The sequence below is a fragment of the Ochlerotatus camptorhynchus genome, unplaced genomic scaffold (assembly GCF_037179485.1).
Source record: "Ochlerotatus camptorhynchus isolate MF236.1 unplaced genomic scaffold, CSIRO-AGI_Acam_v1.1 ptg000040l, whole genome shotgun sequence".
Taxonomy (NCBI): Eukaryota; Metazoa; Arthropoda; class Insecta; order Diptera; family Culicidae; genus Ochlerotatus; species Ochlerotatus camptorhynchus.
In genome coordinates this window covers 2,192,531-2,207,775 of record NW_027040531.1, presented here as the reverse complement: position 1 = coordinate 2,207,775, position 15,245 = coordinate 2,192,531, and the positions used below count along the sequence as shown (strand labels likewise).

At 39.4% G+C, this 15,245-nt stretch overlaps 1 protein-coding gene and 1 pseudogene across 16 annotated transcripts in view; one reads left to right on the top strand and one right to left on the bottom strand.

The window, feature by feature from the left end:
* Positions 1–15,245, top strand: part of Piezo (piezo) — a 135,118-nt gene that overhangs the window by 93,906 nt on the left and 25,967 nt on the right. For 13 of the 16 annotated variants that reach the window (XM_065235856.1, XM_065235848.1, XM_065235837.1 and 10 more), the window contains 5 exons: positions 6,761–6,909; positions 7,292–7,558; positions 8,761–9,075; positions 9,132–9,214; positions 9,360–9,728. In XM_065235856.1, the coding sequence (XP_065091928.1) occupies positions 6,761–6,909; positions 7,292–7,558; positions 8,761–9,075; positions 9,132–9,214; positions 9,360–9,728 (1,183 nt within the window). The remainder of the gene's footprint in view (positions 1–6,760; positions 6,910–7,291; positions 7,559–8,760; positions 9,076–9,131; positions 9,215–9,359; positions 9,729–15,245) is intronic. The other 3 variants (XM_065235921.1, XM_065235913.1, XM_065235902.1) reach the window with 2 other exon arrangements.
* On the bottom strand, positions 10,256–12,080 carry LOC135712647 (PHD finger protein 7-like; annotated as a pseudogene).

Sequence of the window (15,245 nt, the reverse complement as noted above, 5' to 3'; positions counted from 1 at the left end):
TGTCGTCCACATCGAACTTGCTCTTGCCGGTGAAAAACTCCAACCCCGGAATTTGCTTAAAATCGGCTTTTATATACGTTTCGTCGTCCATCACACAGCAGCCATATTTTGTCAGCATCTTCTCGTAGAGCTTCCGTGCCCGAGTTTTAGCCGTCGATTGTTGCCGCTCATCGCGGTTTGGGAAGTTCTGTACCTTGTATGTATGTAGTCCAGCTCTCTTCTTTGCATTCTGGACGTAGCTCTGCGACATGCCGATCTTTTTAGCCAAATCACGGCTTGAGACGTTGGGATTTGCTTTAATCATCCGCTTCACCTTTCCCTCCGTCTTTTTGTTCTCCGGTCCCGGTTTTCTTCCAGCTCCTTTGCCGTGGTCCAACGTCAACCGCTTCAACACTCTGGAGACGGTTGAATGGTGAATGTTCAACATTTTTCCCAACTGCCGGTGCGACAGGTCAGGAAATTCCAGGTGTTTGGAAAGAATTTGTTCTCTCAACTCGCGTTGGTTCACCTCCATTTTCGTTGAATCGAAAAACACGACTTCGAGTTTGACAGCATGTACACAATACACATCAATGAGAAAGTGTGCAAAATTTGGTTGATTTTTACCCAATGGTAAAAAAGTTATGCCCTGTTGAATGTGTCGCAATAATTTCGTGTTCGCCCTTTAACAATAAATGTAAAAAATATTCCTTTTTTGTATGTTTGAAAGTAAGGCATGATGACAAGCTAATGCGTGGAAAGTGCACTGTTTTGAAAACACATTGAAACTGAATTGTTTTGATTTTTTTTTTTTTCAATAAAGCACCCATGCAAATTGAGTTTTTTATGATAGTAAAGTGATCTTTGAAAATAAAAAATTAGCGAAGATTGACTAAACTAGCGGTTGAAAAAATAGGTCAACCATCATCAGTTTTTGGATAGGTCCACCCAGAATCAATTACAAAATAATTCAGCTTTAATCAGGCTTGTTAAGCTTTAATTAACCACTCAACCATAATGTTTGTTGGGTCGTTCTGTGGGGGTTACTAAAAACAGCCCCCGCCAAACAAAATGGTTGAATTTAAATAGGAATTCATAGTGTTCATATGAAGCCATTTGCTCACAAAATCCAGTCCATTGACACTTAATCCAAAGATGTAGCCAGAGGGAGTAGAAATCTTGCCTCCTCCCTCTAATTAATAATTAAAATTATCACTGATTGCCTGCGAAAAGCGATTTCCCTAACACAGATTTCAAAGTTGAATTTCATCCGGTCTCACCAAACGGTGTTTATTCAATCACCTTGTATGAGTGGTGATGTTCTCCAGTAAACAATGAAAGACTTCCCCCAAGCAGCTAGCCATCAAGGCTGGCCTCAACCGTTCAGTTCCAATCACCGTGTGTGGTGGTGTCCGGTCGTCGGCATCAGCAGCAGCAATGCTTTCGGCACGTGGCGTTGAACATTGTTCTCCAGTACACAACGAAAGGCTGTCTACAAGCAGCGAGCTGGAGCATCCATAGAAGGAGGAAGAAGCCGCATCGCTATTGATCGGAATCAGTAGCTCTTCGTGAGTTGCTGTGGGCCATCTATGTCAAGCGCGTCATACTAAAGAAGTATAAACCCGCTCAAATTCCTATTCCTACACAAAACACAAGCTCCTGCTGCACAGTTAACAAACAAGATTTATTATATAAGGCCACGTAATCCTGCGTCACCATTGCGTACAACCCCATAGGGCTGTCCCTTTGCAGTTTTTTTTAACGTGTTTTGCTGTTAACGTGTTGTTGAACATTTAAGTTAATTGCATCTGTTGTCGAGCTAACAATTATTGTTTATTTACTTTGTGGTAATTTTAGCTCATTCGTGACTTGTCCAAGGTTGAGATGGCCTTTCAGCGTGAAAAACACCAGGCCCGTATTAATTTAAACATTATGAATGCAAAATCGGTAATCAAATTGATTTAATTGAATGCAGGATTAGTTTTCCGTTTGATTCAACAGTGTGAAATGTTGCTCTCATTTATCCCTATGTTATCCCTTAACTCAACGAATGCGAGATGAAAGTGAGTAATCAAAAAAAGGCATAGCAAATTTTGATTTCAATTTGAACTCAAGCTTTGCTTGGGTAGGGTCATTCGTGACCATGCTTGGCATGCACAGTTGTTCACACCACCTGCCCATTTGTTACTTTCACTCAGTTGTGGAAATTTTTTTTCAACGTTCCGGTGCACGAAAAATACAAATCAGATTCTTGATCTTCAGACATTGAAAAAAATCATTATTGCACATTGCGACATTTTGTTAATGAAAAAGGGGAAACATGTCAGAAGGGTATAACTCGAAACGTAAACAATGACTTTGAACGTCGCTTTCTCTGGAATGACCACACACCTTTTTTTTTGATGTTTTAACTGTACACATATTGAGCTTCTTAAGAATCCATCAACAAGGATAGAAATCTCCTTATACCTTTTGGCAAATTTCTATTGCTGATTATTCATAAAATGTATAAGTCAACTAATAACACTAGTTTACAAAACAACATAAAAAGTGTAAACTTTAGTGGTTGACCAACGTTTCTAATGCAAAATCCTACGCTGAATTCAATGCCGTGGTCAGAAAAAATTAAAGTAGAGCCATTTTTGAGATATACAAAAATTTTGATTTTTTGAATTTTGGACAAAAGTACGATTACTAAAATGTCAATATCTTTGGAACTAGTGCACCAATTTTAAATCTTTTTTTTATGAAAGTGAAGCTAAATAAATTTGCTATCGTTCACTTGAATATTATGTCTTAATTAAAAATTTAATTTTGAAGTCATTTAAAAATTTACAGCATTTTTTTTTTTATTTTTCCTGCGAATTTTCCATAAAAATCTTGTTTTAATCAACATTTTTAATGGGATAAAAAGATTCAAAAAATCATTCCATAATTTATTCTTTAAGTCCATTCATAACTGGAGAAAATGAGCCTTTAATGGATGAAATCGGTTGGAAATTGTCGAAGTTATGAAATTTTTTGTAAAATCATGGAAATCGAATGTTCCAAGAGTGGCCGTTGTCCACCTCCTAGGTTCATGCACCACTTCCAGTAAGCCTTTCTGCGGACGTGTACGCATACGGTGCATTTCACTAACACTACCAGCTATCACGCAAAATTAAATGGGATATTTTTAACAATATAATTTACGCTAGTGTTTGTGAGACCGCTCGGCGAGAACCTAACGCAACCAACTCAATTTGACAGTTTTCTTTCTTTAACATTGCTTAACGATGTATACGACAAAACGTGAATTCAAGTGTAAAAATGATCCTCAAAAGTTTTGTTACGCGTGTGGCAACTATATATTTACAAAATCGGTCAATTTCACTGCTTCGTTGCAAACTGCATACAGGATTTATTTTAAAATTGATCCTGGAGACTTTGACGAACCGTGGATTCCAAAAGTATTATGTAGTTCGTGCAAAACGTGCTTTGCTAGGTGGATGTCAGGCGCAAGGTAAATTGATTTTTTGAATAACTTTCATATAAACAATTTATGTACAGCATGGTAGTGCTTTGTTCTTTCCTGATCGACATTATCTTACTTCATCTATTTTTGATAAGTGTTAATGTCTTACTTACTAACTCACTTATTTGTTATCTGTCAGTCGCTATTTGTCCTTTGACATGCCCACCATATGGCGTCGACCGTTTTGTCATGCAACGGATTGTTATTTCTGCTTGACAAAAGTTAAGCAACAAGGACGTCACAAAACAGTTGAGTATCCACAAGTGGCTTCTATGACAAAACCTGTTCCACATTCAAGTTCGGTCCCGTATCCTGTTTATCCAAAGCGGAAACGAGCGCCCTCTGTTGAATCGACCGTTACAAAAAGTGAGGAGGAATTCAAGGAGGAATGCGAGGAAGACTTCGAGGTGGAATTGGAAAGAAACCCAAAACTGTTTACACAATCCGAATTTAATGATTTGGTGCGAGATCTCGACTTATCGAAGGAGAAATACGAATTGCTGGCATCACGCTTGAAAGAACACAACATGCTGAGCAAGGAGGTCAAAATTTCTTGTCACAGGAATCGTCACAAGAAATTTGACAAATATTATTCTACAAAGGACAAGGCATGTTTTTGCCATGACGTAAACGGCTTGTTTGAAGAGTTTGGTGAGCCATATGATCCAGCTGAATGGCGTTTATTCATCGATAGCAGCAAGTTGAGCTTGAAAGCCGTTTTACTGCATCAAGGGAATGAGAAACCTTCTATTCCATTAGCTCATGCCGTTAATATGAGGAAACGTATGAATCAATGGCTCTATTGCTCAATTTGATAAATTACAATCAACACAATTGGAAAATTTGTTCCGATCTTAAAGTGGTTGCCATGTTGACTGGATTGCAACAGGGATACACAAAATATATGTGTTTTTTGTGTAAATGGGACAGTCGAGCTCGTAAGGAACACTACGTCCGAAAAGATTGGCCAAAACGGGATAATTTCACAATTGGTAAAGACAACGTTGAAAATGATCCTCTTGTGGTAAAAGAACGCATAATACTTCCACCACTACATATAAAACTTGGGCTATTCAAAAATTTCGTCAAAGCGTTGCAAAAAGAAGGGCCGGCATTCCAGTACTTGAAATCAGTATTTCCAAATTTATCTGACGCAAAGATAAAGGAAGGTGTATTTGTTGGCCCACAGATCAAAAAACTGCTCAATGATTCCGAATTCAATACAGTTTTGACACCAGATGAGGAAGAAGCGTGGAAATCGTTCCAGCGTGTTGTCACAACCTTTTTAGGAAATTTCAGAAGCCCAGATTATGAGGAAGCCGTCGATGAATTGCTCAAAAATTATGAGAAAATAGGTATAAATCAAAAATATTGTGTTTGTTACATATAATTAATTTCAAATCCTTTTATTTCACTGAACACAGGTGTGAATATGTCTTTGAAGATACATTTCCTACATGCTCACATGGATTTTTTCCCGGAAAATCTTGGTGACGAGAGTGATCAGCACGGCGAACGTTTTCACCAACAAATGAAGATGATGGAACGTCGTTACCAAGGGTTTTGGGATGAAGCAATGATGGGTGACTATTGTTGGTTTCTGATTCGAGAAACAAGTTCAAAACATCGAAGACAAAGTCATTCGATTCTCAATCATTTTTAATAAAACCTAAATAAATTTCTTTTGTATCAACTCGGTTTTAAATCCTGATATGCCTTAATCAAATTGATATGTAGAGAAAAGAATCTCGCATGAAAACTTTACATGCGATTTGGATACTTACAACGACACCTAGAAAAGGAACTCTAAAGCTGTTGTATTTCAGCAACATTTTTAAGTGTTTTACAAAAATGCTCATAACTTCGACAATTTCCAACCGATTTCATCCATTAAAGGCTCATTTTCTCCGGTTTTGAATGGACTTTAAGAATAAATTATGGAATGATTTTATGAATCTTTTTATCCCATTAAAAATGTTGATTAAAACAAGATTTTTATGGAAAATTCACAGGAAAAATAAAAAAATAAAATGCTGTAAATTTTTAATTGACTTCAAAATTAAATTTTTAATTAAGACATAATATTCATATATATAATAGCAAATTTATTTAGCTTCATTTTCATAAAAAAAGATTTAAAATTGATGCACTAGTTCCAAAGATATTGACATTTTAGTAATCGTACTTTTGTCCAAAATTCAAAAAATCAAAATTTTTGTATATCTCAAAAATGGCTCTACTTTATTTTTTTCTGAACACGGCATTGAATTCAGCGTAGGATTTTGCATTGGAAATGATCATCACCTTACCGAGTTCAAAAATGCTGTAAACTAGTGTAAGCAGACGCCTTGCAAAAAGTTAGTGAAGATCATGTGTCAAATGAAATGTATAAGCGGTCACACATACCTTTTATGCATTCTTATAGGACCTATGTGGTTTGTCTTATGGAATGTAGAAGGCTGATGTTTTGGCAAAAATGTATAAGTGAAACACGAATAAAATAATTGATTTTCGTATCGTGAAGAATGTAGTAGGAGAATGATTCCCCTATCTGATGATGGTGTTTGTTTGCGTGGGTGAGTTAGCAGTTTAGACAAATCGTCGGTTGAAGTGATTGTTTACAAAAGCAGATATGTCAATTTGAATAGCTACGCTTGCAATGCTTTCACTGGCAAATTTCCAGCATCCACTAAATCCCTCCCGATCAAAATCGTCATCAAACTGATGCAAAGTTTGCTCATCTGCTATTTGGACGATATTCAAAAACAATTCCGCTGAATGGGAGTCTTCCGGATACTTCTCCGAATTTTTGAATGAATCCAATCCACATTTAATAGCCTCCTGAATTATCCCTAGGGTAGCCACTGAACCGGGAGAACCGGGAAAACCTTAATTCCTTAATTTCTGCAGGTTTGGTTATGATTGAAAAAAAAACCAATCCATTTGTTAAAGAAATCATATTTGTATAATATTACGGGACTTGTAACTTAAACTTTCGTCAATCACAAATTCGATTGAAGTTGAAATTGTGATAGTTGTAGCATTTTAGAATTATTGCACCATTGTCTAATTATCTATCTACAATTTTAGAATATGTGTTTTGTCCGCACCAATAATAATGTTTTGTCTCATACACAAATTATGTTCCAAACTGCCGTTCAACGAGAATAAAGAAAAGTAACAGTTATTTGTTCCATTTCAGGCGTAACCCTCTTGTCATTATTTTCCTTTAATATCTTCTACTTATTTTACCCTTCAATAATTTAGCCATTCGATCCGGCGACTACTACATGTTCGAGGATACGGAACACGAGTTTGAGCTGGATCTGATGCAACCCGGTGCCTCGGATGAAGAATTCGACAAGAAAAGTGCCGCCGAACGACGCCTCAGCCGACGTCACCTAACATTGGGAAAGGTAACGTACCATACTTTCGATTTGTGCATTCACTGTGAACGTTTTCTTCCTTTGTTGTTTAGGTTTGAATACGAGTTTTTTTTTTACTTGCTGAGTTTTGTTATATTCAAATTTTTTCACAAATTCAAATTGATGCAAATATTTTCTAATCAATATATCTTTTCGAATTTCACTCTAATCTACACGAAATTTGGTACATCACCTTACGCTCACCTGCACGATTTCGCCTTATTATGAATACGTATGAATGCAACCGATTCGACTGTCACCCGTCCGAATGTCGTCATATTTCCATCCACAAAATGCACTCCCTCGCTTTCCCGAATATCTCCCCCCTCCCTCCACTCCGGTTCCCCCTAAACACTCGGTATTCGCTCCGTAGTTGATAGCGAAAATCAAAGAGCAAAACGAGCTGGAACTCCAGGACTCGCTGCAGGAGGAACGTGGTAGTGCAGAAACCGAGGAGGAGCATTCCTCTTCCGGAACGGCCTTGATGAGTCCGCCGGATGTGAGTGGCGGTGTGGCAGCTAGATGCAGCTCCTCGCCCGTCCTACGGCGAGCGTTCTCCACTCGCGGACGCGATCCCACCGGCACCGGAACCACGGACCGTTCCGCCATTTCCGAACCAATTCCACGTCATACTCATTTTGTGAGTTTTTATTTGTTTGTTTCCGGTAGTTTTTTTTTTTTTGTTTTTCTTTCTGTTGTTTCCTCGGCTAGCGCACAGAATCAATCCATCATCGATTAGTCACATACACCCATCTTTCAAGATCGATTTCTTCCTTCTAACAAATGCAAGTCCGTTCTAATGGCAGGACTGCAACGACCATCACCATTCTTCAGGCTTTCAGCAACTGTCCTAATTGTATTCATGTTTTCTGCCTCACTAGATTACGTCACAGATCCAGTAACCTTGATTGTTAACTACATCTTCTGGCAAGGTTTAGACATGCACGTGTTTTACATTTCACTAGTCTCGCAGCCGTCCTAAAAAATAATTATTTCCTTACGTTTTATTCATTTGTAAATAACTCAAAATCATTCTGTTGTGGTCGTTGTACAACATTAAAATTTCATTTTCGTATTGCATTGGAGAATTTTTGATGGCATAGAATTGCAGTTGAAAAAGTCGTTAGTTGTCGTACATTTAACTCAGTCCGTAGAAAATGACCAGGCGTTCTCCATTAGGTACATCCCTTATTATGTGAGTTAGGAGTTAGCATCGTGTCGGGCAATAATTTATGCATTAGCACTGTCCGAGAGTCATTAATTCGTAGGTAGGTGGTACGAGTCCTAGATTATTGTGTAAGTTAAATAGACGGGATTCATCCATGTCTTTTAGATGGAAGTGATACAATCTCCAACTACAATTCTGACCTTGCAATTGGTGGGGTTCTTCCTATAGAACATGCTCTCTGGTTTTGAATCGTTCTCTTGGTTGCTTTTGTAAATAACATTCTTTCACGTCATTTGCGCACACCATTGATCAACGATATGCTATTATGAATAAATATTTTCGCTGAATTATTATTTTTTGGAATAGATACTGTTCACGTCTTCATCACCTGTCAGCACTGAAAAAATTCTCGGTGATTGGGATGATCGTGTAAAAGCCTCTTCGTTCCTAAGCTGTATACATTTGTTGTTGCTTTCACCAGCCCAATGGATCTTATCTTCTGTGGGCTTCATAGTTCACATTCGATCGATGGAACATTTGATTTTACGTTTATAGTTTCGCTTTTTGTCTACATGTTGCTTATGGAAATAGGACTGCTCTACAGTGTTGTAGTAGTAGGTCGTTGAATTTGTGTTTGAAAATTGAAACCAATTCCCCTTTGCGTATCGGTTTAGGATCTGGGCAGACGGAAAAGCAAGGTTGAAACCGATCAGCCGGATGGACAGAAACCGAGCACTAGCAAAGAGCCTCCCAGGCAGCAATCCTCGACGGACGAAGAAGCACGCTTGATCAGCGACGATGACGATGAGGAGGAGGAGCAAGCCGAAGAACGTGAGGCGAAGAAATCCAAGTTTTCATTCTCGGGATTCAGCTTGATTACGGCATTCTTGGCGGGAGCGCTGGGTTCGCTTACCCTGCGGTTGCAACGCGTATCCCGAAGCTATCGATACGTGATGAAGGTTTTGGCTAAGGAGAAGAAAATTTTAAAGGTGAGCCCTTTGGATTTGTTTGGTTTCTTTCATAAACATGCTATTTCATTTTTAAGGAAACACCTGGCTTTGGTGCTGGTATGAGAACTGGTTCCAGTATGGTATGGACTCCAATACAAGGCTCGGTGCGATCCGGAAGGTGAGTTTATATATAAAAACTAAACTTTTTGTTCTTACCCATGACGAGTAAATAATGAGCAGATCCCGTACCCCCTTGGTGCTGTAAATAACCTGAACCCTAAAATGTTGCTTCTTTATGTGTGCAAATATGCTTTCGTTTACAGTAGTTCAAACTCCGGTTCACGATCCGGTGCTAGTACCAGTAGTGTAAAGTCCCGCGCCGGAACTCCGGTTCTCAGTAGAGTTGCAATATCCCGTAGTTCCATAGAGCATAGTAGAATCCCGTTGCCTACGGTAGCGCTTTCGATCGATCAGCAATCATCGTTGGCACAATCGGATGAACAAAATCCAGAACAACAGCTACAGCAGCCAACAACACTACCACATTCACCAACACCATCACCACAACCACCAGTGCCACCATTACCATCCCAACCATCTTCTAGTTCACCCAAAGTTGCTACCTTGACACGCAGCCAAGAACAGACAACATCCCCCGCCCCCCACGGTGGACAGTTCGTAACGGATGAAGGGTAATTGTTCCTTTTTGTTTTGTTTAATTTGCACCTTGAACACAATCATGAATCACTGCGTACTACTCGTATTTGAGATTGAATAACTGCGCCTCGGACACGGTGAAAATATGGTACAGAATTTCAATTAAAGTAGAGTGTCATAAATGTTAATACAGGTACACAGCTTGAGGAGTCCATCAATATACCCGTATCGTTCAAATCAACCGTTCACTTCTAGAATTTTCTTCTTCTTCTTATAACTTTAAATCTAAAGTCATAAACATTAGAGTCGGTGTATAATGAGTCACGCCAAGGGAAAAACAGTTGAACTCGCATCACGGTTTTCGAAATATTTCCTTTCTTTTCACTTGGCAACAGAGGACTTCTACACTCAGAAAAAAATTTAAACTAATTAGTATAAAAGTCACACTAAAACGCTATTCGTCTGGTTGACCCCAGGCTTCGTTTAGTTGCCAACAAAACGAGCCTAGTATAAACTTGCAGTATAAGGGGTATAGTTTATCTTTTGAATATACATGCGTAGTTTAGCGGTGGATTATCAGTAGAATGTATTTGATCACTGTCATTTTAAAGTTGGTATTTTTATTGATTGAAAAGCAATAAATTCAAATAATATAAAGTTTATTTTCATAGGAAAGCATAACAAAGTGAAAACAAAGCAATCAAATCTCGTGCAATCGTGCTCCGGATCAGACTCGCTAGTCGATCGTTTTCTTGGTTCGGATTTGGACCCGAGAAGCGTTAGTTTGAACTGCTTGGTAAAGGATTTCTGGGCAGGCGTTTTGGTACGTACAATCTCCTGTCCCACCGAGGTATCCGTTAGTATGTCCGTGTCGGAACGGATGACCTCTTTGATGGACTGCAATTCTACCATCGATTTTCGACGCTGCTTTTTGTTCAACTTCACACGATAGTTGAAATCGAACACAGTCGATGATCTGGCGGAGGATACTTCATTCTTCGGGGAAGTCAACGATTTGATTTTTTCCGAGCTGAGCTTCTCGAGCCTTACGACCGGTATGGCTTGAAGCAACTTTTCGACGGAAGTCCCTCGTGGCAATCGAATCTTCTTGACCAGTTCATCCAGGCTGATTTCTTCGCCATTCGAAGAAACCAACGAGAAAGAACTAGATGAAGTCGTGGACAGTCGTCGCTTCGATGTTGGTTTATTTCGTTTAGGAACCAATCGCTGTCGTCACAGTCTATTACGGTTCGTCTGTTCTGAGGTTTGCGTTTGGTCGTCATTGCAACTGACTCTGAACTGTCCCCATCTGAATCATCCGGTTTAATCTGACGTCTTCTACGAGATTGGCCCCTAAGAACTCCCTTCTATGCTATCGTTACCGGCTTCCACCCGTGTTGCTGCTTCCGCTCAAAATTGGTCCCGGCGACTCATCACCAACAATCGGACGACAAAAAGTGCAAACATAGTTCTTCGAGGGAACTTCCATGCACTCATCGTGGCAACAAGTCATACCGCACGTTGCACATTGGATCAGATCCCAACACTTGCAATCGTCGTAATCACGCCCATACTGACAGCGGCACGCTTCAGCGTCACACTCTGAAGGACGTTTCAACTGATTGTTGAATGCATTTGGTTCCAGCTCCCACGAGGCATCCCTAGAACAAATAAAAAATATTCAGTATTCCAATACCAATTCACCCACCTCCGCCTCACTTACTTTTCCGGTATATAAATCCCACGCTGCTGCATCTCCTGGCCAAAAGTCGTCCTTGTTGCTGCACAAAGGGCATTTGAGAAAGTACCCCGCCGATTGAGCAAACTGTGCCACGCAGCTCCGATGGAACCAGCCATTCTGACAGCACGGGGCACAAATCGATTCCAGCTTCCTGTATGGTACCATGTCATCGTTGCAAACCCCACAGGCCTCGGTCTTGGAGTATTTCACCTTATCCACCAGCGCTACGTGCTTATCGCACCACGACTGGAACGTAATGCAACAAGGTGCCTGACGCATCCCACAGAGCGTATAAAATATACGGAAGCTCTTCTTTGCGCAGCAAGAAACGTTAGCATACCGTTCCTTGCAGATGTAGCACTTTTGTCCTCGGATACGAGCTTCCTTATTTCTGATGTCCTCCTTCATGAATCCGAAGATTCCCTCCTCGTTTTCCCCATGCTGGACCAAATTCGACGTCAGCAGCTGAAATTAATTTCCCATTAGCTAATCATTCACAACCAAACAAATGTAAGCAAACCTACCAGACAGTGGTAGTGCACCCGAGTGCGCCACTTTTTGTGAAACATCCCCATAAAAGCTCATTATTCTCGGGACTCTTATAAATGAAGCAGCAAGACGACGGAGTGGCCATCAATTGACTCATCTTATTCGTTAGTTATTCACCATGAAACTCAATCAACGGGTTCCTCGTAATGGTGAGAACATTTTCCACTTGCAGCCTAATCGACACAATTTTCATAATATGCACTAATGACCGCCAGCTTGGACCACATGAATACTTTGGGATGGCTTTTTGACTGCTATTCATACTTGGTATAAAGTTTAAGCTATGATAGTGTAAAATTTAATCTAAGGAGCGTATACAACCGGTGAATTTGAAAAATGTTTATTTTTTAATCTGATAATGAATTGTATTATTTTTGAGTGTACATCAACTTCAAATGACTTCTAGCGAGAACAAAAAATAGCGTCTGTAGTTAATCATTATATCAGGGATTATGTCAAATTATTTTAACAAAAAATAATAGAAATTTCCATTACTCATCATTACCAAACGTACCCCATGACAATTTAATGCTCACTGCGTGTTTATGATCATTTCTTCGATTTTATTTTATATTTTATTGCAATACCTTTCGTGGACCTTGCATAGCATCGTTATGTTTGTTTACTTTGCACGATAGGTAGCCGGTTTGACAGTTCAATAGGTAGACTTGGCTTCACTCTTGGCGTGACTCATTATACACCGACTCTAATAAACATATACATTAAATCTTGCCTAACTTCTGGTGTAGGGGAAATTCTCCCTTGCCCGATAGTGTTTTAACAATTATGGATCAGTCAGTGTTTTAAACAAATTATGGGGTCACTGTACAACATATTTAATGAAATCAGAAAAAAAATCAATGAAAAATAAGGAGATGTTGATATACCGTAAACCGCCATAATTCTGCGCAGTTAAGAAAAACGTAATTTCAACTGAGTGATGCAAAAGTTTCGAAGCTACAAATGATAAACTATTTCTACCAAAAAGCAGTGTTGCAATACTGCCATTTTTCACGTTTGTTCATAAAATAGTATTTTTTTTACGTAACCTTTGGAATGAAAATTGAAAAGCTTATAATTTGTGCTAGGTTTATATAAAAACAACATCATGTCTAATTGTCTCATTTTGAAATTCTACGTATAACTGTCCCGCAAAGATATTTTTCACTGATTCTATAATTAACGCATCGTTTGGAATTCACGAATTATTGAAACAGGACTTTTATGATCACAAGAAACGGTATGAGCCGTTCGGATGGTTGAACTTTTATTTTATTTTGAAAAACAGTAATTCTTATTAAAATACCAATCAGAGATTTAATTTCAAACATAAATTTTAATTTTATAAACGGTTCTATAACATTCTCCAGAAAACCATTCCCCCGAAAACCCTTTCCCAGAAAACCATTCCCCAGAAAAGTATGCCATGTATTAGATTGACTATTTTTGTTTATTATAGTCACTCCTGGAATCTTCTTTCGCGTATATAAAAAGAATAGAAAAACTTCTTAATGGATCAAGGCGTTTTCCTTTCTTTGAAAATATAAGAAAAGGAAATAATTTATTCTTTGGATGTAGGGGAAATGCAGATAATGTCGGCCTAAGTGTCCCTAATTTGGGCACATACATAAACTCAGCAATCAACTTAATTTTCAATAGCAACCAAAAATATCCATTAGTAACGTCCCAATACGACTACAATCTACCCTTCTTGAATTGAGACCATGATGATGAATTGCGATGTTTGCTACCTACAAATACCCCTAGTAGCACGCTTGTCACAAATCAATTGAAGAAATTTATATACGACTTATTTTAGTCATAAACAAGTTGCTGTAACTTATTGTGATGAAAGTGTGCTACTCGGGACGTCTTCTGAGCAGGAGTTCACTGTGGTTGAATCGTTCATCGCTAATGGTCTGCATCAGTTGAATCATTATGGTAATGCGAATGGAAGGATACTAGATTTGGTTTTCTCTACTCATATCAATGTACTCGAGCTTGTGGAGCCCCCGTCACCGCTACTGCGTGTTGATGAACATCATAAACCATTGGTGCTTGTGATTGAAAATGCAAGCGAATGTGAAATTTCCCGAGCAACTGATCCGTTAGATTTTGACTTCAAGCGATGTGATTTTGCAGTTTTGAGCTCAATGATTTCGGACGTCGGATGGGTGAATCTTCTAATTGGTTGCAGTGTCGACGAAGCGGTATCGATATTCTACGACAAGCTTTATGGAATCATCAGCGAAGTTGTGCCTCTAAAACAACGGATCGACACCCACAGGAAGAAACAACCATGGTGGAACAATGAACTGCAACGGGTGCGAAGTCGTCTACGCAGGGCAAGGAAGTGTTACTTTTGGTCTAGGAATGAACAGCATAAGGCTGAGCTGCGTGACTTAGAGAGCGAATATAACTCTTTGCATGCACAATGCTTTCGCTGCTACATTCATCGTACTGCAGCAAGTTTGAAACAGGACTCCCAACAATTCTGGCAATATGTGAAGACCCGTAAGCGATCCAACGGAATGCCTCGACATCTTCGTTACCAAGGTGAGGCAGCTGAATCTCCATCAGAATCTGCAAATCTGTTCTCGGCGTTCTTTCGAAGTGTGCAAAGTAATAACCGACCACCTTTGACTGAATCGTACTTGAGCAATTTGCCGCACTACGACTTGAACGTGACCGTCTACAACTTCTCTCGGCAAGATGTCTTTGCTAAGCTGGTTTCTATCAACACTTCGAAAGGAGCAGGTCCGGATCGTCTGTCACCTTTCTCCATCAATCGGTGTGCGGAGTCAATCGCTTTGCCTGTGAGTATACTCTTCAACAGATCTCTTTCGGAGGGCATATTTCCCAACAAATGGAAAACTGCAGCCATCACTCCCATTCATAAAAGTGGTAATGTTAATGACGTCGAAAATTATCGTGCAATTTCGATTTTGAATTGCTTTCCTAAAGTCTTGGAGAGCCTTGTCCATGATTCTTTGTATCGTAACGTTCAACACGTGATATCAGAGAGTCAGCATGGATTTGACAGGAAGCGGTCAACAACAACCAACCTGATGTGCTACGTTTCTTCTCTTGTGGACAGCCTTGAAAAGCGACAACAGGTCGATGCAGTTTATGTCGACTTTTCTAAAGCATTCGACAAAGTGCCGCATGCACTGGCAGTGGAAAAACTCAAACGCATGGGATTCCCTCAGTGGCTTACTCAATGGATTGAATCGTACTTGTCTCAGCGTTGGGCTTTTGTACG